Source organism: Anopheles coluzzii, chromosome 2, assembly GCF_943734685.1.
Source record: "Anopheles coluzzii chromosome 2, AcolN3, whole genome shotgun sequence".
NCBI lineage: Eukaryota > Metazoa > Arthropoda > Insecta > Diptera > Culicidae > Anopheles > Anopheles coluzzii.
Genome location: NC_064670.1, coordinates 29,113,483 through 29,137,055, shown reverse-complemented (window position 1 = coordinate 29,137,055; position 23,573 = coordinate 29,113,483). Strand labels below are relative to the sequence as shown.

Here is a 23,573-nt window from a genome sequence, read left to right as displayed (position 1 = left end):
CACTGGACGGAAATATCACATTTATTTATCATCTTCATCAAACCGAGACCGTAACCTGAGAGTGAGAGAAAGAGAAATAAAGAGAGAGAGAGAGAGAGAGAGAGAGAGAGAGAGAGAGAGAGAGAGAGATACAGTCAGCTCTAACAACGACCAAAACCAACTACACGCGTTCTTGTACTTTGCAGGCTAGGAAGTATGGGCTGTCCATGTTCCGTGACGCAAGGTTAATAAAGCCGTTTGGGACTCCTTTTGCGTGTAGTAGATATTGCACTTAGGGAAGAAACTGAACAGCTTTAATATGTGAAAAGGATAAAAATAACAGGTTGGCTTATAAGTCCCCGGTCTAACAAAGAAAAACACATTTTTTGGTCAAAAATAACCACGATTATAACGACCTTCCAATTTGTTGATACCATTTTGGTAGTACTCCTTCGGTTTTGCCTCAAAATAGGCCTCAGTTTCGGTGACCACCTCTTCATTGCAGCCAAATTTTTTCCCTGCGAGCATCCTTTTGAGGTCTGAGAACAAGAAAAAGTCGCTGGGGGCCAGATCTGGAGAATACGGTGGGTGGGAAAGCAATTCGAAGCCCAATTCATGAATTTTTGCCATCGTTCTCAATGACTTGTGGCACGGTGCGTTGTCTTGGTGGAACAACAAAATAACAAAAGTTGCTTGACAAGAGACGCTCTGTCTCACAAACTAATTGACATACAGACGTCAAATTTTGACACGAATCTATGTGTCAGACCGGGGACTTATCAGCCAACCTGTTATTGCACACACGCACTTTGAAATAACAGCGAGTATTTATTTCGTGCAATAACATGAACTGCTTTAGATTTTATAACAAGATGTAAAATATCTCTTCAGTATCCAAACATTGCTTTTTAGTTGTTTTTTTAAGTAGTTAATGAGCTTGTGTGTACATTACCAATCTTTTTTGCATACAAAATCATACGCTTGCCGATTTACTTGTTGCAATAGATGCGCATTCCGAAAATGTCGCTTTTCTTGTGACCTCTTTTCGAAAAATATATGCAATGGTTTTGTTTCCAATGCTCTGATGGTAATTATTTCTAGAAACTAATGAAATCTTCCCTTATAACCCGGCGGAAACTCTTGACTTCACTCTAATAAACCGCGCTGCACTCTCGGTTAGTTAGATTTTGCTCCAATTTTGCTTCCGGAGCACTTGAGAACGGACCCCTTCACTAAGGTACGCCCTCCAAACTGCCGTACACCGTAACGAATCTTAGTATTTCATCTCATCGTGCTCCTGTTTATCTCTCTCTCTCTCTCTCTCTCTCTTTCTCTTTCTCTTTCTCTTTTGCTCCATCCACTCCGTTGGTTTTAACGAAATAACTAGAACAGTCCTAAAGCGACCTCGAGAACGACCGTACCGTTTAAGATGCTTCTCTTATCTGCCATATTTTAATGGTTTACCCTAGAAGCCGAGAAGAGGTTAGCGTCCTCGACAGGTGAAGCAGCCACAGGTGCAGACTGTTAAGATTCTTCACCAACTCCCGGTGGGAACGTTGGTGGAACGTACGTTGGGTCAGTACTCTTCCCGTGGCTTTCCGAGCGGGAAACATTAGCAAACGGCAAAACCAGCTGGATCACGCATGCAGCGCAGCAGCAGCACCGGGAGCAACGAGGGGCCGATTTCAAAGCATATACCCCCGCAGGGGAAGCATTGCAACCCTCTTCAAAGTACTGCACCGCAGCGCCCGACACACTCCTCTCCGCGTTACACATAACTGCATGGCATTCTTGAAGAAGATTTGCACAAGAGCACTACCGAGGGTAGGAGATGATCCTCTCTGCCACGTCTTGAGTAGCTCGTAGCACATCGTGCGAGGGAAATCCTTAACATTCGCCTCAAATACCAACCAAGTTCAATGTGTGTGTGCGTGTGTGTGTATTTGAGTTGCGAGCGAGTGTGCGGTATGCAGGTAGTGTGGGCAAAGATGGAATGCAGTTTTCCACATCCGTAAACGTGCAGCAAACCGCCACTCATGGGACGCGTTTGCAAAAGTGGTCGGGACGGATGTACGGTCAGGGTGCGGGTCAGGGACAATCGAAAAAAGGAAAGAAAAGTAGAACGAGCAGAAAGGTGAGAGATAGCACAAGGTACGCGGCGAGCACAATTTAGTAAAATAGCTTCGGGTTTTGGAAATATCTTGCTTCGAAAGGGGCGGTGAATAAAAACTGGCACGGCGACACATTTCCTCCAGTTGTTGGTTTTCGCTCCTGCTTTATTCTCACAATAGTAAGAAGTGTTTCGTTTGCACACGTAGTTTTCTACCACACTGTGAAATGTTACCACAAAATAGTAAGGAGGCAGTATGCAGGAACAGTTTCATCGTTGGCAGCATTTCTTGTTGCTTTTCTGTAGGGAGGATCTTAATTGAAACATCCTTGATTTAAGGTAAACATTCTTAAGATAGTTACAGTATATGTAACACAAAAACTTTATGCTATAAAGAATTATATTAAAAAATGTTGCAGTTGGATGGAATGCCACTGAATCAATTTCCCCGGCAATTGAAATTAAAGTATCTTGCTCATAATGGACAGATATGCAGTAGAAAATGAAAACTGTTCTACAAACTCGTTTCCTGGGAAACTAACTAGGTGAAGCATTTACCGACAATCTGGTAATAAAATTTAAAATGTACAAATCCGGCTCCAACATCTTTCGTTTTGCGCTTAAATGCCAACAAAATGTGCATGAAATACCACACCATGCGCCTTCGTTAAAGTGTCATTAAAACAGCCATAGAAGCTCACCCGATTTTTGCATGGCTTGCTACTACACCTACTTCAGAATTGTTTGCGAATTAACTGTGATTTGTATACGCTTTCGTTTGACTGAACCAGCCACAATCGGCTTGCGGAGCAAAAGGATCCTCACACTTGACTTTGAAAGCTACACGCTACCTTGCACACACAATTACAAAGTAAGGCTTCTCGCAAACCTCAACACGGCATTTAAACCCCCCCCCCCCCTCCCACCACTCCACCATTCCATTCATTCAGCCCCCTTCGACACTCAGTCTTCGGCATGTCGAAGTCGTCTTCCCGGCCCGAGGCAGCGGCGCACGATAAAATGTATTACATTAATTTGCATTTTAAATCCGGCGGCAAATCATTACACTCTGTGGCACACGGCGGCGACGGCAACTACGCCACTACTACACGAGAGTGGCCTACCCTAGTCCATGCCATCACCGTATCATCCAGCCGTGGCCATGTGCTGTACAAAACGGCTTCAACCGGGTCGAGTTTGCGCTCGGTTGAAGCGACAGATAAAGGAAAACGGCTGCAAAACATATGTGACCGTGCGGCGCCGGTTTTCCTTATTTGCGCACAAAAGCAGCAGCAGCAGAAGTAGCAGCAACCCCCTGCCTTGACGACACCGCTGCTTGTCGGTTGGAAAATTTGCTCACGCGTACCATGTCGAGCGCGCGCGTGTGTGTGTTGTCGCTGAATGGGTGCTGGAAATTACATCTAATTATATGATGCTACCTGACGTTAGTTGTGACAGTTGTGACACATCCCGAAGACGAGGACACATCGTCGCCGGTCGGTTGCCTCGTTCCTCCCTGCGCGTTCTTGCACTTGGTTGAAAGCTTCACGCACCCCGGTCTGCCGATGGTTACGTACGCTGTGTCGCTGTTTAGAAGTTTGGTGGATAATTAAGACGACCTATGGCAGGCTCTTGTGAGCAATGTCATGTCACCGTTGCCACCAACCTTGTAGTGGTATAGCCCTCAAAGCGCGTTCCGGAGTGGGGCTGGGGGGCCTTTTTTATTCACTTTGTTTTCTTCGTCAATGGTGCGACATGTGAAACTCTGCAGAAGAAGGAGCCCCTTGCTTTTCTACCAAAGGGAAAAACTAGGTCGAAATGAGCGGGTGAATATGGGTTGTTGAACATCGTGGCAATGTTTGCGGTTTTAATTAGAAGTCATAATTTGCACTACGCCGTCAGAGTACATCCCACTTCAGCGATATAGTGGCATGTTTTATGTCGACGATGTCGGTGATGCTGAACATAAATCTGATGCGATGTAATCCTGCTGGCGTATCTTGTCAATGAAACCAGATGCAATATCGTTTTTTTTTTTCATATAGTAATACTTAGCAAATACTAACATTCTTTCGTAGGGAGCAGCAAAGCATGAATAGACCTTTATATCGTATGCTATGCTATTTTGTCGCTTCTATATTTTGTACTACTTCATTACGGCAGTTGTAGCAACAACATAAGAAGCTCTTATAAAGAACTTATGCTAAGAAGCACACAACTAGCTCATCCGCATTCATCTGAAAGCAAGATATCATATTCGTGCCAATTGTCTGGTGTGCGTTTCTCGTTATTGAAATTCTAATTACAGAATTCTTCCGATTAACCTTGTTGCTTCCTTTTTATTTCCTCGAGCTTTTTATTCTTGTAAACATAAATGAAATGAAAAGATTGTCCCTGCAAGTATTATATAATTGCACAATGCATCGTCTTTGGTCTCATAATACCTTTTAAGGATAAGAAAGGACGCACGGTTCATTGATTTTCCTATTCGTATACAATTGAATATTGCCTTTATATTTGAAAAGTTAAGCGCCTAACATTTAACAAAGATAACATATTATTCAAGTGCCAAGATATTAAGATACAATCAAAATTGAAATATTTTAAGATGATCTGCATTTTGCAGTAAATACATTCTTAAAGTAAGATCATGACGAATGCGAATTTCCATAATCGAACCTATTTTATCTTCCACTTACATCTTTAGCGTGAAGTTCGCCTAGTTCGCGGGCCAATGCAGGTATCTGTACTGTATCTGTACTAACCTTATTTGTATCCTTCGCTTTGCACTGTTAGCTTTAAAGTTTCGGCTGTGCAATGACGCCAATGATAGCGCAAAATGTGGGACGTGTTTTATTTTTTTGGTTGGCTCCTGAAAAGCGCACATAATCAACAACCGTACTGGCAGCGCCACCGGGCGGAGGTTAGAAAAAGTGCGCACACAAACGACGCTGAGACGCGGGAAGAAATAACGTCAGTAACAACTGTTGCGACAAACGATTCGCCATTCGGCAGCCATCATGGCTCGCACCAGACATTCGCTAACGATGAGCGGGAAATAATTTTCTTCAAATTCATCCAACCGTTAAGCATGCCACTCCGTTCCCTGTTCCCTTGATCACCCCTCCTCTTGTACGTTTTGTACCCGAATGCCCCGTTTCCTGAAAGACACTTCGCCAATGACTGACACGCTAACGCCCGTTACTCGACTCCGGATCGGGTACAAGCAAAAGGCACGCTAGGCGTGCTAGGAGCGTGGAAGTGTACGCCTGGTGCGAGCGAATGCTGCGTAACATTGTCCGCCACGACGGGTCTCGTGCGCGGTGTGTTGCTGCTGCTGCTGCTGCTACGACCAGCGAAGACAATAAAGCTTCTTTTTGTTTTGTTGTCGCTGCCACCCTTTTCCCTTCAGTTTCCTTTTCCAAGGCGACGCGCCATCCGTCGCCGGGTGAGGATGAGATATCGCCCTTTTTGCTGCTCATTGTTCTTGACTGTTAAAAAGCCCCTGACGGGCAAAATGGCTGACGAAGACGTTTGCTTTCCGCCGCCGGCCTACGAGCGGCCAATCGCGCGGATGCGGCGTTATCGCTCTCGCCCTTTTTTTTTGTCGACAAGCACACGGACCCCGGCATAAGGCAGGGGCTGGACCGCGGGGCGTTATTACATTTCTTGTGCTTCGCCGATACGATACCGAGAGCGCGTTGTCTTGGGAACGGGCTGCTGGTAAAGCTTTGCTGCCGGAGAAAGGGACGGCCAGGAAACAAAAACGACAGGACAAGATGTCAACAAAGCTGAAGGGTCTTGTCCGTTATCAGATGGGGCGATTGGAAAGAGACCAAGATATTGATATCTTAATATTATCGTAGTCTTGACAGTTTTGTCTTCTTTTTTCTGTGCTATATGTTTTTTTCTACTGCAGCCGTTGGGTTATCGGGAGGCAGGAGAAAATAGATTAAATCGAAACCATTGCCCTCAACACTGCGCAGGGGAGCAGTCTGTGGCGATGGTGCCTACTGGCTTGGGATCAGTATCAGAGCTTTATCGGGTTATCGATCGTGGAACGGGGTTTGTATGGGGCTTGGCGAAGCACACTAGTAGCATCACTACCGGTAGGGGAAAACTTTTTAATTGAATTTCATTTTATCGTCATTGAGCGCGGTTCGCGCAACTATTGATAGGCAACAAATTGAACGGCCTAAGGGTATTAGCATAACGTGAGCATAATGAAAGCGATGGAAACAATAAAACGATATTAAAACCAGCAGAAAATGTTACTTACTTTTTCTGTGAAATAGTTGAATCATGTATTTCTGCTATTGTTTTAACCTTTTTAATGTACGTTAGAAAGAAACAGAAATTTGGAAGAGTTGTGTTTACATCAGTCGTAAGCGTCACATTAATTATGTCAGCAGCACTTAGCCGCGATTGCTCTGTTGGATGAAAAATCTGTTTCATCACTGCTTCATGCGTACGACTATAGGTTTACTAGCTTTTGGGAAAACAACGAAGCAATGCAAACCCATTTCTCCTGACATCGATGCTTAAATGGATTAAAACAGTTTCTTATCAACTGTTTACAGGGACATCGAAGCCGGGCAATAATTTGTCGGTTTTAACTTGGTAAAATGCAGTTGCACATGCAGCAGCTGTTTTTTGCCTTTCCTTTTCAAGAGCTGAGCACTGTACTGATTTTATTCTTCGCTTTTCTATGTGTCCTGCCCTAGTTCACTACCACACCGTACATACGCACACGCACTCGTGTACTACAATCCATCATCAAATTAATCCACAATTTACGAGCAAGAGCTTCACCGAGCGCCGGTACTTTGCACAATCCGATCGGTGAAATGATTGCCCAGACTTCGATTGCACATTTGCGCCGCTTCACAGTCTCTCGCAAGCTTTCATTTTCCCGGCATGTGTGCGTGTGTTTCTGTGTGTGCGTGTGATATTGCTAGAGCCGTTTTTTCTCCGCCTCGTCTGATCGGGCTTGGCCTTTTTTGTTGTCCACTTCGCTTGGCTCGTAATTCTTCATTTTCTGGTGGTGTGGTCGTGTCCTGTATTTTTTTGAGCATGGTGCATTATTGTGCAGTGCAGAAGCTGTCGATGTAGACGAAACGAAGGTGCAGGGCTTTTCAATGAGGTGGTGGCATAAATCCCTGCTTCGACTCGTTTTTCCCTTTGGACGCCATTTTTCTGTACGCCTTTTCGGCGTTTTCGCTTTCAGTCAGTATCGAATTGCGGTAGTTCTGTTCTGTTTTGTTGCGCATGTTTTTTGACACATCTCGCAATTTGTACAGCTGAAACATCCCATTTTTGGTAGTGTGCAATTTATTTCTCGAAATTTCGCAACAAAACAAAACAAACGAAAGCAATGGCAAATGATATATAAAAATAAGCCACTGCTACATATCGGTCGGCGTACAAGTAGTAGGTGGCGCTTACGCCATCGGTACGGTATTATCGCTGTCTGTATGTCGAGTCCACATTGGGTGTTTCGTACGCCAGAGGCGGGGAGCATCTTCGGATGAAATATTGCACTTTGATTGCTGACCTTTTGCCCGTAGTCATAAATTATCGGTACAGAAGGTAGCAGCGCTTGGCGTGGCGCTGAAGAATGGTGTTACATGTTTATTTTTTCACAAGCAACTTTCACCTGAGTGGTTTTGTCTTCGAGTAAACTTTTTTGTAAGTAATTTAATTTAACAAGCAAAACCATTGAACAACTACTTACTCAAACAGCTTCTTTCAAATGGTTATTTTGATACTTTCAGTGATACAGCAAATCAATTTGCGAAAAAAGAATCTACCAACACCTGGAGTTTTCTTGCTTATCTTTTGTGGATTGAATTAGGTTTGCTCATTATTTTTACAACGTATATCGCTGCCTAACGTCTCGGAGCGCAAACTTCCGTACCTATAACCAGATCGGATGTCATCTAGCGAACGTTTTCCGGTCATCAACGGTACCCTTTTCCGATCCTCCCAAACCCTCAGTCCCACCAGGGCCGGAACTAATTGTCCATCTTGCTTTTATAGCCTACCTTCGTAGACAAGATTCAGCATTACCTCCCACTTGGTTTTACCATAAAACTTGTTACCCCGTGCGTAATCGGTCGTAAACTGGTCCGATGAAGCCCCCCATCAAACGTTAAGTCATTAAATGGTGTGCAAATGAAAGGGGCAGCGAGATGACTTCTGCTTAGTGCGAGGGCTCGTTCACATCCGAGGGGTTCGTTTTGATGAAGCACTACCTGTTTGGACGAGCTGTGATGTACGATGCGCTGGCGCTACATAGGATGAGATTATAATGAATACAGGTCGATACACTCATTAGTAGAAGGTGTCGTTTTGGAGACAAATCTTATTTAGTTTGACTGACACATACACAATACACGATTGACCTCGATACATTTCAGTGCATCCCCAAACAGCTTGCCCTTAAATTATCACGCTTCGTTAGTTCTTTTACGATTATTAATCTTGCATACTTGTGCGCGGAACTGCATTGCAACACGTGTTTATGTGTCAGCATCATTTCACACCACTCTCTGCATGGGACCACTGCAGCTGGTACACGAGGTCAACCTGTGGACCGGTTTATGTATGTTTTCTTTTCTTTTTTTTTTCATCCATCGACCTGAAACCTGAAAGTTGCTGCATCACGACCATAACATGATCCGATGGCTGATTGCAATGTTGCATCAAACTGCAACCGAATGCGCCTGCTGTTAGCTCACTGGCACTGCTATTAAATAATGATCTCCCCTGCAATGTATCCGTGATTGTGGGTCGCGTTTATGTTTGGTAGGGATAGTACGTTTTCATTTTCTTGCACAGTCGATGTTACTTTAATAATAAAATGAATTGAGCATGTATACATGCGCAAATAAGTTTTAGTTATTGTTTTTGCTAATTTAACTGAATCTTCTCGGTAATCCTCAGGGTGATCAGCGCATACTGAATCTGACTATCTTGCAATCGGTAAAAAGTAATGTTAGTAGAGTTGTACCTTAAAGCACCTTAAGTAAATTTCAGTACACTTGGCTATACTGTTTATTTTTATCTAGATTGGGAAGACATTCGAGTATTCTGAGGACATCCTTTCATTGCTCAATTATTTCATCAACATCCTTTGCGGTTAGTACCTCAACCAGCATCACCATGCACGACGCAAAAGTTATTTAACACTACCTTCGATCACGGGACTGTACTGTTCGTTTCAGGTGCAAGCACTCACTTAATCGTCCTGCATGCTGCTACATGCCTTAGTGCTTAGTCCCAACAGCAGGTGGTAACCTAACAGTAGGTGTCAGACGTGAACGTGGTGGTAGCATAGTTCCACTGCTGCTCGGAAGTACTCTTGATTTGCTAATAGAAACCCAAAGACCCTAGATACAGCGTATGTGAACGCTTGTGTGTGTGTGTGTGTGTGTGTGTGTTTGACACTCCATGTGGTTAGAATCCACCGTCAACACGGACGATCCCCGGCAAACATCCCGGGTGCAGCAAAATTGTAGCAATCTTCTTCGCTACCATAAATATTGGTCCATGCAGGGACGACGTGTATCGTTTAAATTACTTGATATATTGGAAAATAAATCAAATAGCTCGAGATTTCCGGGCTCTGGCCGTATCCCGTTTGGCTTCCGCGGGAGTAGTGCCGGGTGTGCGGTTGGGGCAGGAGTGAAAATCCTTTCGCAACACTTCCCGGCAAACGATCAACGATGGGTTTCTGTCCGGTTCTGCTGCTGTATCCTTTGGCTCCCCACGCGGCACGGTTTCACACTCCCTTGGCCTAAAGGGTTTTGTTGTACTTCTCGTACTTGCCAGTTCGTGGCGAGGCAAAGGAGGAGGGTAGCTTGTGCGATGCTTTCTTCTGCTTTTGCCAATTTCCTGACCTCTATTGCTTCGGTTTCTTCCATGTCCGATGATGGTGGCTATTATTTTCTTACGCTGCATCCATTTCTTGCGCCCGCTTCAGACGGACGGCAGGGCATCGTTTTCTTGAGCCTGCAGTAGCAGTGGCACCAATGTCCCAGCATCATTGACGTGCACTTCGTTCGTACGTGCCTTTCCGACCGGATGCTTGCTGTTGAATGGACAAAGTCTACGAGAGCTTCGATCCGACGAATGGTGCACTTGTGCAGCACTCATTAAAGCTGCGAGCGAGGTTCAAGAAAAGGGGGGAGTATAGTTTGAACAGATTTGCCACGCTGATTAAATTGTGACAGTATGGGAAACTAAAGTCATGGTTTAAGCACGCCATTTTCACGTTAATAATTTATTTTGATCGTTCTTTCCCTTCCCTTTCCAGATTGGTCCGCTAAAAGGATACTATCTGTTCCATCACAATCACGTGCGCAAACGCTCGGTAGACCGTAGCGAGGCGCATCACAACGCCCTGAACACCGAGCCGGAGGTAAGTGAGCGCTGCGGTTACGAGCTCGTCTCGCGGTTACCGCGATACCGCGCACATGGTAATAATCCTTTTATTTTTGTGCTCTTTTTCTTCCCGCTCTGCCTGCAGGTTCGATGGGTCCAGCAACAGCACGAAAAGCCCCGCTTCAAGCGTGACTACAGCACGTTCGATCAGGATTTCGTGCGATTTCCCGGCTTCCGGTCGCTAGTGTCCGGGACGCGCATGGCGTACCGTGACACGAGCACCCACAACATCTTTCCCGATCCACTATTCAAGGAACAGTGGTACCTGGTGAGTGCCGTAGGTGTTCTTTCTTCTCTCCGTTTCAAACCGTTTTGCCAATGCATTTGTGTGTGTGTGTATTTGTGTGTTACTTTCAGACAAATATTTTGTTGGTTTTTGTTTAGCAAAGCAGTTTCTTTAGCGTGTTAAAATGTGAGATGTCGCTTAAAATTAAAAGCTTCCAATTGTAGCAGCTTTCGCTCTGGTACTACTACTCTGGTGGTTGTAAATTGCATACATTTAGGCGCTCGCTTATAACTGATGCAGAACCAAAATGAGTAGCGTTTTAAATTAAAGGCTTTGTATTTCGTTTCCATCCAATGTCCAATTTGTATCGCAATCCCTCTCAACGGCACATAAACGACAATTCCTACACGTAACCAAGTGCCCGCTGCAACGTCACAAGTCACTTTGCATCAGTTACTCAATTTTAAAGAGTAATTCAATTGTTCGACTTTATCACTTGCTTACACCTTCCCGTACAGAAGCAGGTGAGGAGTTATTTGTTTTCGCGTTTGCAGCAAAACCAACCCGCTAGCGCGTTCCCATGTGCGTATCAAAGCAAACACGCACCGTACTGCCAAGTTAAAGTCAAGCCGGTTGGTTTAGCGAAGCAAAACAAGAACATTCAGCAACAAACAAACAGCTCCTGGCTGGTTGAGAAGCTTCACAAGCTTCTTTTCACAGTTTTATAAAAAATGGAAACGAAAAAAAAAACAGCAGCAAAGGAACAAAATGTTCCCAAAAGATAGCCCGCGCTATAATACGCGTTAAAGTCTGCCTCGTGTGCGTTCAGTGAACCGTGAACTGCTGCTGTGTGTGCTTTTTTCCCCTTCCCCTTCCCTTCCGGCCTGTGCCGCATATGTTCTTGTGTGTGCTACGAATGCTACGCCAGACGGCAGAAAATATAATCAGCTAGAAATTCAACATGAAATATTTAGCTCAAATATTGTTCTTGCGAGAAGTGTACCGGAGCAGCCGTGCCAGGCAGTGCAAGATCGCGACTTTTCAGCACCCGTTGATGAGAAGCTTTCTGTTTATATTCGCATGTTTATACGCCCTTTTTTTTTGGCCTTTTTGCTCGCACCAAAAATACCCTTTTGCCGAGATCTGCAAAATGTGGATTCGCTCGCAAAGATTCTAAAGTGGTAGTGTACCGATCATCCCAGCTCCCTCCCCATCGTCTAGCTTCTAACTTCTTGCAGCGCGTTTTTTGATAACGACGACGCACCATGTGTGTTAAGATTTGCTGGCAGCATACTCTTTCCACTCCTTAACGCGCGCGCGGGAGTTTCTTGTTTTGCCATCTCTTCTGCCTTGCTCCTCGCAAGCATCTTGGCACAGATGCGGAACCCGAAAGCCACTGCCGCGCCAGTACTATCGCATTGCTTTTCGCCTGTGACCTTCGCCTAATCCTTTCGAAATTGTAGCGATGTTTGACTTTTGCTTGAGAGCAGCTTTTGATTTATGTATTTTCCTACGCTTTCCACCCGGTTGGCCGTTTTGGGGGTTTTGGGAGCCTTTTGCGCTCGCCTGAAATGTGATATCCTCCGACAGTTCGCTTCTCTCATTCCGTTCTTCCATTCCCTTATTTGTGATTTGGTTTGTGTTTTGCGGGGGCCGGGTGCTGATTGTAACCGGCATTCGAAACTTCCGCCGGCAAAGAATGCACTGGCAGGTTGGATTCCGCTTTGCCAGGAACGTTTCGAGCGCAAAAGGAGAGGGAAAATAAAACGAGGGAAACATTCCGTTGGTCGGCTCGACAACATTGCGCTCGACTACTAATGACGCTGGCTGTTCGCCGAAGGAAGTGGTGTGAAAATAAATTTCCAACCATCATCATCACACGCACACACACACACACCGTTGTGTGAGTGGGGCAAGATTTTCCTGGAACACTTTCTCCCACACCAATGGCAAAGTGAGGGGAGTTGGAGGTAGAATTCGGTGCCGGTACGCAAAACCCCAAACCAAGCCACCAAGGGACCAGGGCGGGTAAGCTTAACGGTTTGAATTTAATTACTTTTCGAAAACGAGATTTTCGCAGTCAACTTTTTCGAGCAAACAGGAGGCGGTTTCCGGGCTGTTCGCCTGCTCTCGGTCCTATTTTCTTTTGTTCTGTGTTCCGACTCCGGCTCCGCCGCCAGTGGACAATGTTTTGCCGCCCACAAACCAAAGTCCCATTTTCACAGTATCACATTTTCGTATTTTCACCGTTTCGCATTTCCGCCGTGCCCGTTGCTTTGCGAAGAGTTTTCTTTCGCCTGCTGGAGGGGAGGGTCGTCGGGCGGGCCGAGTGTCACAAGTTACACAAAGATAGAAAATAGGGCTTCTCGTTATCGATAGGTTTTCCTTTCGCGCTTTGTTTGCCGTTTGCCACCGGTCCGCCGCCGGTGCCCAAGATCCGCACGGTTAAATACATTTCCCTGGAAAAAGGCCGACAGAATCCTTTGCGTACCGTGCCCCTACCGGTTCCGGTGTCTGGTTCGGTTTCCCATTTCGGGCTTTGGTCGTATATCATTCATTTTTACTCGCTCACCCTGCCCTGCCGTCGTGCGTTTTTTTTTTTTGTACTTTTCTGTGCCGATTTCTTAGAGCACGGAAGCAATCGTTCCACTTGTTCGGAAGCTCGTAAATATTAGCACCCGAGGAAAAGTGAACTCGAAGAAGAGAGAGAAAGAGAGACAGAATACAAAACTGGTTGCCTTCCTTCGTTCTCGTTTGATGTTGCGAAATTGGCAGAGAGGAGATAACTTGCTTGTTGGAAAGTGTCACCAACAGCCCACTCGCCTCTTTGCACTTCGCTATTCGCTGCTCCTCTCTGGCACAGAATTCGCGCGAGCGGCGTATCAGTTCGGATTGAATCGGCCAAAAAAGTTACATAAATTTTCCAGTTAGTTTACCGCGACAGTCTCCGCGCTTGGTCCCTCTTCCATCGCAATTGCTAACGGGCAGCCCTTGGAAAGGATCTTTCCGTTGTATGTGTGTGTGAGTTATTTTTTAATACTTTCCTCCATTTTCTTCCTGTCTTATTCACACATCAATAAATTCTACAGAATGTAACATCAAGATGACTTACGTTTTTTGCTGCCATCCACACGATGCATGATGGATAATGCTGTACGCCGGGGTAAACCGCTTGTCTAGTGTCAATTCCGGTTCTGCTTTCTTCGGGCTTTAAACCGCACTGTATGGAAGAAGGAGCTTTTTCAGACGTCTTTGATTTATTACAAATTAAATGGCTGGATTCTAACTGGATCCTTGTTGGCCTCGTTTTGTTTTTTTTTTTTTTGCTGCTAGCGAATCGGAACGAATTTACATCGACTGAACAACTTGGACGACTGAATTACATACCAGCAAAGCTTTCGTTACAGTAATTGTTCCATGCTTTTGTCGAATAGCGATGTTAAGCGTTCTATGTTTACTTGTCCCAGATAAGGACGCCTTTTTATAATTGCGTTGTTTTCTATTTTCTGTTTTTAAATGGGTTATAATTTATTACACTTATGATTTTGAATAATTTTAATACATCGATTTAAACAGCTTTTTGAACCTTTCTTAACAAACTATTTATGCTTCAGCAAAAAAAAAAACAAAAATCAATGTACCAACCTGTTCGAACAAACGACGAAAAGCTCTGAAAATAAAGACCTATATCTGAGGTGAGGTTTGCGTGTTTTGTATCGAGCGTTGTCATGATTTCAGTCGCCACGTGTCAAACTTCATATAAAACAGTTGGCTATTATCAGAAAAACTGTTGGCAATTTTCAAAAATGGTATATCCTACGATACCTTATCGAAATTTCTTTTATACTTTTTGTTGCAAGCAATAATTGTAAAATAATCCAAATTCGTATAGGTACATTCGGTAGTAAATTTCCCTCTCTACCATCTGCATACAATCAGATACAATTCCATGCTCCAAAGGCCGCGTCGTGACGACTTTATTAGCGCACGGGAAGGCTCAACGAAGAAACCATGCCGCGCGTAAATCGACCATCAATTGAAATGAACGCCCCACCGCTTCCGCCCGTATGTTTATTAATAGATCGCTCAATCGCCCGTGGGGCTAGTGGTTTGCAATTTACACACTCGCACGATTCATGCTCGCGCGCGCACCCCGTCATGCTCGTCGCTAATTATGTTCGACGGAATTTACAATCCAGTGCATCTTTACTGCACACTGACCACTATGCAGCTGACCACCAACCTCTTTGTGATGGCTAACGGTCGATGGGGAGGGTGCAATGTTTCCCAAACTTCCCCGGGGGTGACAATTAACAACAGTAAAGCACCCGCGTACCGCTTTGGTGCTGTGGTAATGGTAAGCCCTGCTGGTGTGTGGTGGTAGGTGCGGTACCCGCTGGCATAAATCGAACCATTGCTCATGATTTATTAAAATCCCATCCCCATTAGTCGGGTGGGCGATGAAGCTTAGGCTGGGGATAACCGCGAAAGGGAGGGGGATGATGCAAACCGAGCAGAACCGAGGTCATCTTTGTGCAAGCTGGGTGCGATCAAATCCAACAGAGTCCAGCTCTCGACAATAAAGCCATTAATGCCGACCGATTTATCAAACGACCTAAACGGACCTGGAACATCAGGAAGGCGCCCGCAAGGCAGTAACGACGCTCCTCCGAGAGGCTTTGTGTTGTTATGACAGAATAGTGCGTGTGCCTGTGATGTCCCTTTTGCGTCTTACCTTACCACCGTCCCCTGCACGCAGCACATGTAAATCCAGCAGCGCGGTGGGATTAAAAACGTTACGCGTTACGCGTTTGCGGCAAATCCCACCCATCAATCGGAAAGTCAGTGTTGCAAGTGTTCGATTTACATCGGCCATAAATTATCTTCATTTCCAGTATGCCACCAGCGAGTGTGCACGTGTGGGTTTGCGAGAACACCCTGGGCCCTGATTGTGGGAACTTCTGTTACTGCTTGCTGGAAATGGGGTAAAGGTAATAAAGTTTCGCGCGGGCTTTCGTCCGGCCAATCGAAATGTGACGGCTATGTGGCTTCACTGTCACTCGCCAGGTTCATATTTTGCTGGAACGGATTTCACACGCCACCAGCCACCCCATCAAACAGGGCCGCGAAACACAGCTTTATGAGCTGCACACGGGCACAATAATTGCAAACTAATGTGCCTGTGCCGCTCTGGCGAGGATGTGATCGGGTTTCGGTACATAATTAATGTGAAATTTATTCACTTTGCGCCCAGGAAGAAAGGGGCAGTTGCGCGGGAAACGACATTTGACAACATCAAACGGCGGCTCGCCCTTTAGCTCGCACTCCACCCTCCTCTCGTCGGAGAAATTTGTTTGTGCGTTGGAAATTCGCGTTTTCGAGAGTCCTTAAATTGGGCGTGCCTTGCGGTTGCGAAATGAGATTGGCCCGAGGGTCTCTCTTAAATCAACACAACCACAAAACGGTGTCCCCAGCGCGTCCAGCTAGCGTGTTCAATTCCTCCCCCCTCCCTCTCCCGTTTTACCCCTGCTTTCCTCATTAAGTTCTTCTTACTCTCCGGCCGTCCTTTTGCGTGCGGTCGGCGACCGCTTCGATGTGTCCGGCTTGCGTGTGTGCGGTTGACGGTCTGCGCTTCGTGTCGTGGCTCGATAAATTTATTAAACATGCATTTCGCTGACATTCTCAATTAATTCATTTTTCATTTCGATCCCCACCTCCGCGACCCATAAACGGTAATTAGCTTCCGCGGTTTTTCCCTGCCCCAGTCCCGTCCCACTTGCCAGTTTCCGCTTTGCCGGTCCCGATGCGTTAACTGCATTTCTTTTCCATCCTTCTGCCGTTGTCGTACCGTATCATTACGGCGTTTTGAACGACGACATAATGGCACAATGGCACACGGACCCCAAGTGAAAGGAAAGAATTAATTTGAGTTTTGTTTTTGCCGCCGACATGCAGAAGAGAAGCAACTCTCGGAGCAGGTTAGAACTTCGCTTCCCTGTCGAGTAGTTGTCTCAACAATAAAAAATGCCTTTAAATATAAAAAAGGTCGCTGTAGATGCGAAGATGCCATGCCAAATAGTCTTACGGGATTTTATCGTTTTTTTTTGCGCTACCGTGTGCGGGCTGAAAGTTTCACCCTTTCCCTCCATGAGTATGATTTATTGCTTTAAAATGTGAGGCCCCGAAAACTCATTAAGCAACTTAGCCCATAACTCGTTTTAGTTTTTCCCACGCTCTATTTTTCCCCCCTCTCGCGTAACTAGCAGTTTTCCCACATGCTTTTCCGAACCGGAGAGGCGTCCTTCCGCACGTCACGCCCATGCGGAAGCAAATTTGATGCCGGTAATATTTATCTTGTCGCAATTCATAAGCCTAATGAAAAACAAATGGCACAACCGTGGTGCGCGAAACACAAACAACGACAAGCAAAAAAATAATAATAAGAAAAAGTCAAAAATAAAACAAACTGTCTGTGACAACCGGGCTTGCTGCAACACACGCGCGCGCTCGACTACCTTACATGTCACAGTTGTACTGCGGCTGGCAAGTCCTTAGCATTCCGCGTGTCACGTTCCCGCGTCGCTTCCACGCAACTGATGGCAACTTCATAAGTGAAATTGTTTTCCCAAAACCTGCCTGTTTGTGCTGTTGCCATTCCCGCTGTACGTGTAAAACTTTCACCACCTTGCCATTTCCCTGCCGCCGTACCGCGGAGGAGCGGCTCGGGGAAAATTTGTACATTCATGAGCATAAACTTGATTTCCAAACTATCAGCGCGACACGAATTTTGCAACATTCATAAGGCTGTTGCTGGGCCACACGGTGCCGTTGCCAGCGCTGTGGCCGACGGTGTGCTGCGGGAAAGTTACTCCTGTCACAAACAATGAGCGGCGGCGGCTGGTGTGTGAACGTTTTTCCAGCGCGACCATCGCCACAAGGAGAGGCAAATGGAATTTGCTTCAACATTTGCATACTGAGCAAACCGTTCCCCCGAAAGCCCGCGAACTATTGCACAAGACCTCAGCGTTCCGAATACTTTCGTCGCTCGCTCACGTGACAAATCCCCCTGGCCCGCCGTTGGAGAAGAAGCAGCAAAGACGTGTCATGTGAAATTTCGCTGTAGAACGCCAAGCAAGCGAAGACGATGACTATCGCCGGTGAAAAGTCATCACTAAAATGTGCCACTTTATGCGCGCTCCGTACGTGCTAAGGGAGGGAGAGAGGGAGGGGGGGGGGGGTTTGGATGGAACGGTGGTGGCCACGATGGGAAATTTGTTTGCAGTGACACAAGAACAACAGTACAGGAAAGCCGATTAGCGCAAAGCTTCGGTTTGGTCGTGGGGAATGTTTTCCCCGTCTGTCGGTGGCAGTGTTCTTGGTAAACGAAATGAAAGGAGTATATTCGCGTATATGGCGTGTGCATGGGTGGAAGTTTACGTGCGGAAACGCCTATCTTGAGTTTGTTAAAATCCAAACGACATCCAGATAAACTCAACCGCAATCATTTACGTGGCAGGGGCGAAATGACAGCAAAAAAATCGTTCGCGTTGTATTTTGTATCATCCTCTTCCTTCGTTGTTTGTAGTGTGCCTGCCTGCTCGCCGCAAATTTGTGCTGTTTTACACATACACAGAAGCTGGATTTTTTTTTTGCTAAAGAAAACAAGAAGCAACACGAGAACACTCTCAGCAGCTAAAGAGTAGAAAATAATCATGATTATTGCCGTTGCCTGGCTTTATAGCCCCTATTTCTTCTCAGTTGGTGGGATCATTGATTTAAAGGTTTTATTGCATATTTCCAAATGTATATTAAAATATTCAGCATGAAATAAACTTCCTATAGTATACGGTAAGAGATTTGGAGAAAATGATATAAAAAAAACATGAGCATTCATAAAAAAGCAAGTTCAATTGTTTACGTTCGATCCATTTTCATTCTACTTGTAAGTTTGCTGTGTGACAGGAATTCAGGAATATTTTGTGGAGTCCTACTTCTGAGCATTCTCTTTATATTCGAAACTTCTCTGTTTATGTTCTATATATTTTTGATGGTTAATTTATTTGCTACCTTTAATAAAATTCTGTATTTTATTGGTATATTGTTTTATATGGTGCAATGGCGGCTCTTAACAGTTGATATATTTTCGTAGAACTTTCACTCATGTTTGCTCTTGGTTTAACTATTTAGCTGAAATTTGGTGAAATTCAACAAATATTTTTGTAGAATTTGGCTCTTTCTGTCGCAAAGCTTACCGACCGCGGAGCTAAGGTTCAAATAATTAAAATAATTTTTAGGAAGGACATCCATAAAGTACTATACAAAAACATTAAAATACAAAACAATTTACAAAACTTAAATGTTCTGGCGCCAAGGAACGTAGAACGTTGCTGAGAAACCAATTCTCAGGCAAACTTATCCTTATCACTTAATTCATAATCATATCGTCCACTCTCCTTTTTTGCCCCCCGCAAGCACAACCCAAAACCATATAACCAGTGCGACCGTACAACGTCATAAAAGTTCCATTAGATTGCTCTTAAGGATAATGCAAATTCATTGCGTAAATTATACGCCTACCACCAGCATAGGGCCGGACTTGTGCATGTGTATGTATGTGTGGGAAATCGTTTTCTTTCCAGCTCTGATTTGCTGGTGGTTTAGAAATATTTAAACATAGGTCTCGAAGCAAACACCCCGTATGTGTGTGTGTGTGTGTGTATGAGCCTATACGCCTCTGTATGTAGGATGAGTTTGGGTAGGAAACACAAGCAGCACTTGTCGACAGATTTAATCAGGATACCGAACGACAGAGACAATGGACTTTTGCCATTTTCTTTTCCGATGCAGCGTGCCGGACGTACGGGGCTGGTGATTCGGTCCCTTCGGCATGAACTTCTGTTTCTGTCACAACCCCGTACGGCTCTGTGTGTGTATGTGTTTTTTAACTAAATTAAAATGTAACGGCTCTCACATTACGCATTCACATGAGCGGTCACTCCGGGGTTGACCCTTGCGAAACGAGAGCCTTTAAGCTTAAGGGGAAATCGTTGCTGACATAGATTCCATCGCTCCTTCTGCCTCTCCTCTTCCCCTCCCAAGAAGGGGCTCGACAGAAAGGAAGGAAGGAAGGATAGTTTGGTGGAGAATCGTGTTGCCCTCAATATTCTGCCGTTACTTGTACTGTTAATTCATACGAACAAGACCACTTTTCAACGACTCCTCCCTTCCAGTCTCATCCGTTGCAAAACCCCTCCGCTGCCCTCCTCCATTGTCCATTGTTTGCTTTTCCGGCCGTTAGTGGGAAATTTGTGTTGCGGACGGTCTTCTTTTAGCTAATGACAACTTAAGCGTTCCGATGCTTTCGCTTTACCGCTTCGATGTGTGCTAACGACGGCTGGACAACGGCTTTGCTATAACGTTTTCTCGCTCTTCTTCTTTTGCAGAACGGTGGCGCCAAGGATGGACCGGACATGAACGTTGGACCGGCCTGGCAGAAGGGTTACACGGGCAAGGGCGTCGTCGTGTCCATCCTGGACGACGGCATCCAGCGCAACCATCCGGATCTGGCTCTCAACTACGTAAGTAGAAACGATTTGCATTTCACCGAAATGTGTCCTGTCCACTTGCTGTGCTACCCTCTTTCTTTCGGGCCGTGTCTGGGTGCGTGTTTGCTTTTGCATTGATAGCCTTCAAGTTTAATCGTCCGTTTATGCATTGAGCACACGCACTGTATTTTCGGTTCCAGAAAAATCTCTATTTCGATGACATTCGGTCGAACACACTCCATAGAAGGGGTTTGTTTCAGCGTGATGATCGAATCCTCGTCGATTGTCGCGCTTGCGCCTGTTGAGCAGAATTTTTAATCCACCGTATGAAATCAATGCGCCGTTTTGTGCCAAAAAGCGCTCTAATATTCTCTGGGCAGGGTTTGATCGATTTCCCCATTCCTCTCAGCGCAGCAGTCAGTGTTTCGAACGGCATGATGACACATAACAGACCAAGCTGCTGTTCCAGCACGCGTTGCAGCATTCCTCCAACAAATAGAGCCTACCCGGGACATGTCGTTTATCGAGCAATATTCCTATCATAATCAGACACATCGACACCGTTGCGCAGTTGCGTCCCGCGTGTATTGCGTGTGCAAATATGGTTCCCGAAAGCTTCCCGCTCGGTTAATCGTCACGTGCACATCATCGTTCGAACGTTTGCGCCCCGGAACGAATGACTCGGAAATACCCGGAAACTGACCATCGCCACGCAGCCCAGCCTAGGCACGACTTTGGGATTTGGTAGCTTCCGCTTGAGCTGCTGCACTGTGTACATTATCGGGACTCGCAGGGGAGCGCCTCCTGTCGCAGGCAAGCATTCCGAGAATAGGCCCTGCACGATGGCATTCCGAGATGACTTGCGAGATTATGCATCATTCATTGGAGCATACACAGTGAGCGACCAAACTTCGTCACTGTGGCTGAGCTGCTGCCGTATGTGCGTCTACCATGGCTATCGAAATGGCACTGAGCAGTTTTTGTCTCTCGGTGGACAGGGTTCGGTTTCAGCATTTGCCAAACAAAAGCAAACTATTATTAATAACAGTTTCATAACGGAACGTTTCTATCGTGCTGTTTCCTGTCCAACGACAAATTTTGGTTCAGCAAAAAAAAAAGTCAGTTGCGTGTTCAAAAACTGATGTTTCAACTGATAAGGGAGTGCAATAAATATTTATAGAACGCGTGAAGCCTTTCCTGCCAGCTGCTTTTGTGTTAGTTTTGCCGAATGAGGTTTTGGTATGTCGGATGCGCTGTTTCCAAAGTTTAGCAAAACCTGTGCAAATCTAATCACCACAGACAAACTACCATTCTAGAACTGAACTGATACGCAACAAATCCTTCAATATCCAGAATGTATAGTGCAAACCATGTTGTTCATGTGCTCGTGTGACGCACCGATCTTCCGGTCAGGTCAATGCTGCGTTCACGTATCGTCAGCAGCGTCGGTTTCTGCGTGCTATGTTTGAGTTAATTATGAAAATGAAGTATGCGGCCTCTCGATGCTTGCTAGCCGTTCAACGGTGCGCTATTGAAACACGACTGTCCACACCGGAAATCGCACTTCCACGTCCGGCTGATTGGGGTTTTCACATGATAAAGATGAAAAGCGTGTGGTCTACACGTTTGTGTGTGTACGTTTAACGGATGCCAATTGTGCTCAATTCCATCATTCAGACACTGTGGGCAATCGACCGGACCATGTGTCCCTGCGGCATGATGGAAGCGATGGAAGGACGCAATCGATACTAATCAAACCAAGCTATATTAATTCTTTGCAGCAGCTCAATAGTTTGATTGATACGATATTAGGAAATATCTCAGCCAAGCAGATTTGAAATTTTTATTATATAACGCTTTGATTTATAACTTAGGATAACTTAATTGTAAATAGTGCTGCTTCAATCACAATTGGATTGCAAAGGACAGGAGCTAGGAGTAGGAGCTTGCGAAAACAATGATTTCACTGTTGCAAAATGAGGAAAAGTCTGAACATGACATTTCAAAATAATAGTATAGCTTGATGAAACAAACATGCAGCAGACAAGTGGCGACATATGACGTCAAAAAGTTACGCATTAATTGATACTCTTACTTTCCAATACTGTATAACAGCTACTTACGTAGCTTTATTACGGGCATGAGTATTCTGCAAACATAATTTATTCTGTATCTAATTTGAAGATGAGCATAAAAAGAACACATATTAAGCTACCCAATAGTTTAATAATATCCAATATCATACCGTTATAGACTTATTCATTTGACTTTTTTTTTTTCGTGTTAACAACTTCTCAAAGCCATTGATTATATTACAACTCGTTCATACTTCTCAGCTTTAATGATTAGCTAAATCTATTGCCTTCTAAAAGAACGCGATAACATCATTAATCCATATTAGTTTTCCAACTCACGCCGCCACCCTCGTATCCCATGCGGAAAAGAATTGCAATGTGACAGCTCCCGCGCCCTCCCGAGATGACAAATCACGAACGTACAAATTCCATTCATCATCAGGCAGTAGGGGGAGCCGTTACAAATGTGCCCTCGCAGCAGCAGCAGCCTCCGCAAAACCCCCGTAAAAATGGGGCACCAAATTCGATCAAAGCTCCAGCAAAACTCATTATTCAAATTAACCTCCCCGGCGTTTCCGATCGCACACTCTGGGCCATTTGCTCTGTCGCGGTAGCGTGCGGTGGCTTCGGATGTTCCCGGGCCGTGTTCGGATGGCATTTGCCAAATAACTTCCACCGCTTCACTCCATCGTCGAGAGTACGCTCCCGCGTACTGGCGTAGCATTCCTAGGCTCATTCCTCCCGATCCGATGCTTGTCAAATTAAGGACCTTGTAAATGCCCCACATTCCCACACAGGCAAGTAGGCGATGGTGGTATTACGGGGGGTTTCCTCTCCCTCCCCTCTCCCCCCCCCCCCTCCCGACAGCACGAGGCATGTTGTCGCATCCCGCACTGTCACGGGCGCTTTGAAGTCTTCGGTCACGATGGTAAAAGGTTTCCAAATGAGAAGCTCATGGTTCCGCTTCTTCCCTCTGCCGCCTAGTTGATCTTCGGCACCGTCCATTCATGACCAATGGCGCGAAATAGTCCCGAATTGATGGAAATGGGATCTTCGCGAGCTTATTCGACGGGGCTGTTATGGCTGGTTCGGGCGGGATGCATGTTCGCACCGATAAGACCCGACCCGACCGTTAAAACCGATCAATCGAACCATCCCCGGGCTAAATTTATTCAACGCTTTCATTTACTTCG

At 45.5% G+C, this 23,573-nt stretch overlaps 1 protein-coding gene across 7 annotated transcripts in view; it reads left to right on the top strand.

Moving 5' to 3' along the window:
- The window catches only part of LOC120953706 (furin-like protease 2), a 197,862-nt gene that overhangs the window by 131,147 nt on the left and 43,142 nt on the right, over positions 1 to 23,573 (top strand). For 6 of the 7 annotated variants that reach the window (XM_040373883.2, XM_040373881.2, XM_040373884.2 and 3 more), the window contains 3 exons: positions 10,407 to 10,511; positions 10,620 to 10,811; positions 20,204 to 20,338. In XM_040373883.2, coding sequence (XP_040229817.2) covers positions 10,407 to 10,511; positions 10,620 to 10,811; positions 20,204 to 20,338 — 432 coding nt within the window. The remainder of the gene's footprint in view (positions 1 to 10,406; positions 10,512 to 10,619; positions 10,812 to 20,203; positions 20,339 to 23,573) is intronic. The other variant, XM_040373885.2, reaches the window with a different exon arrangement.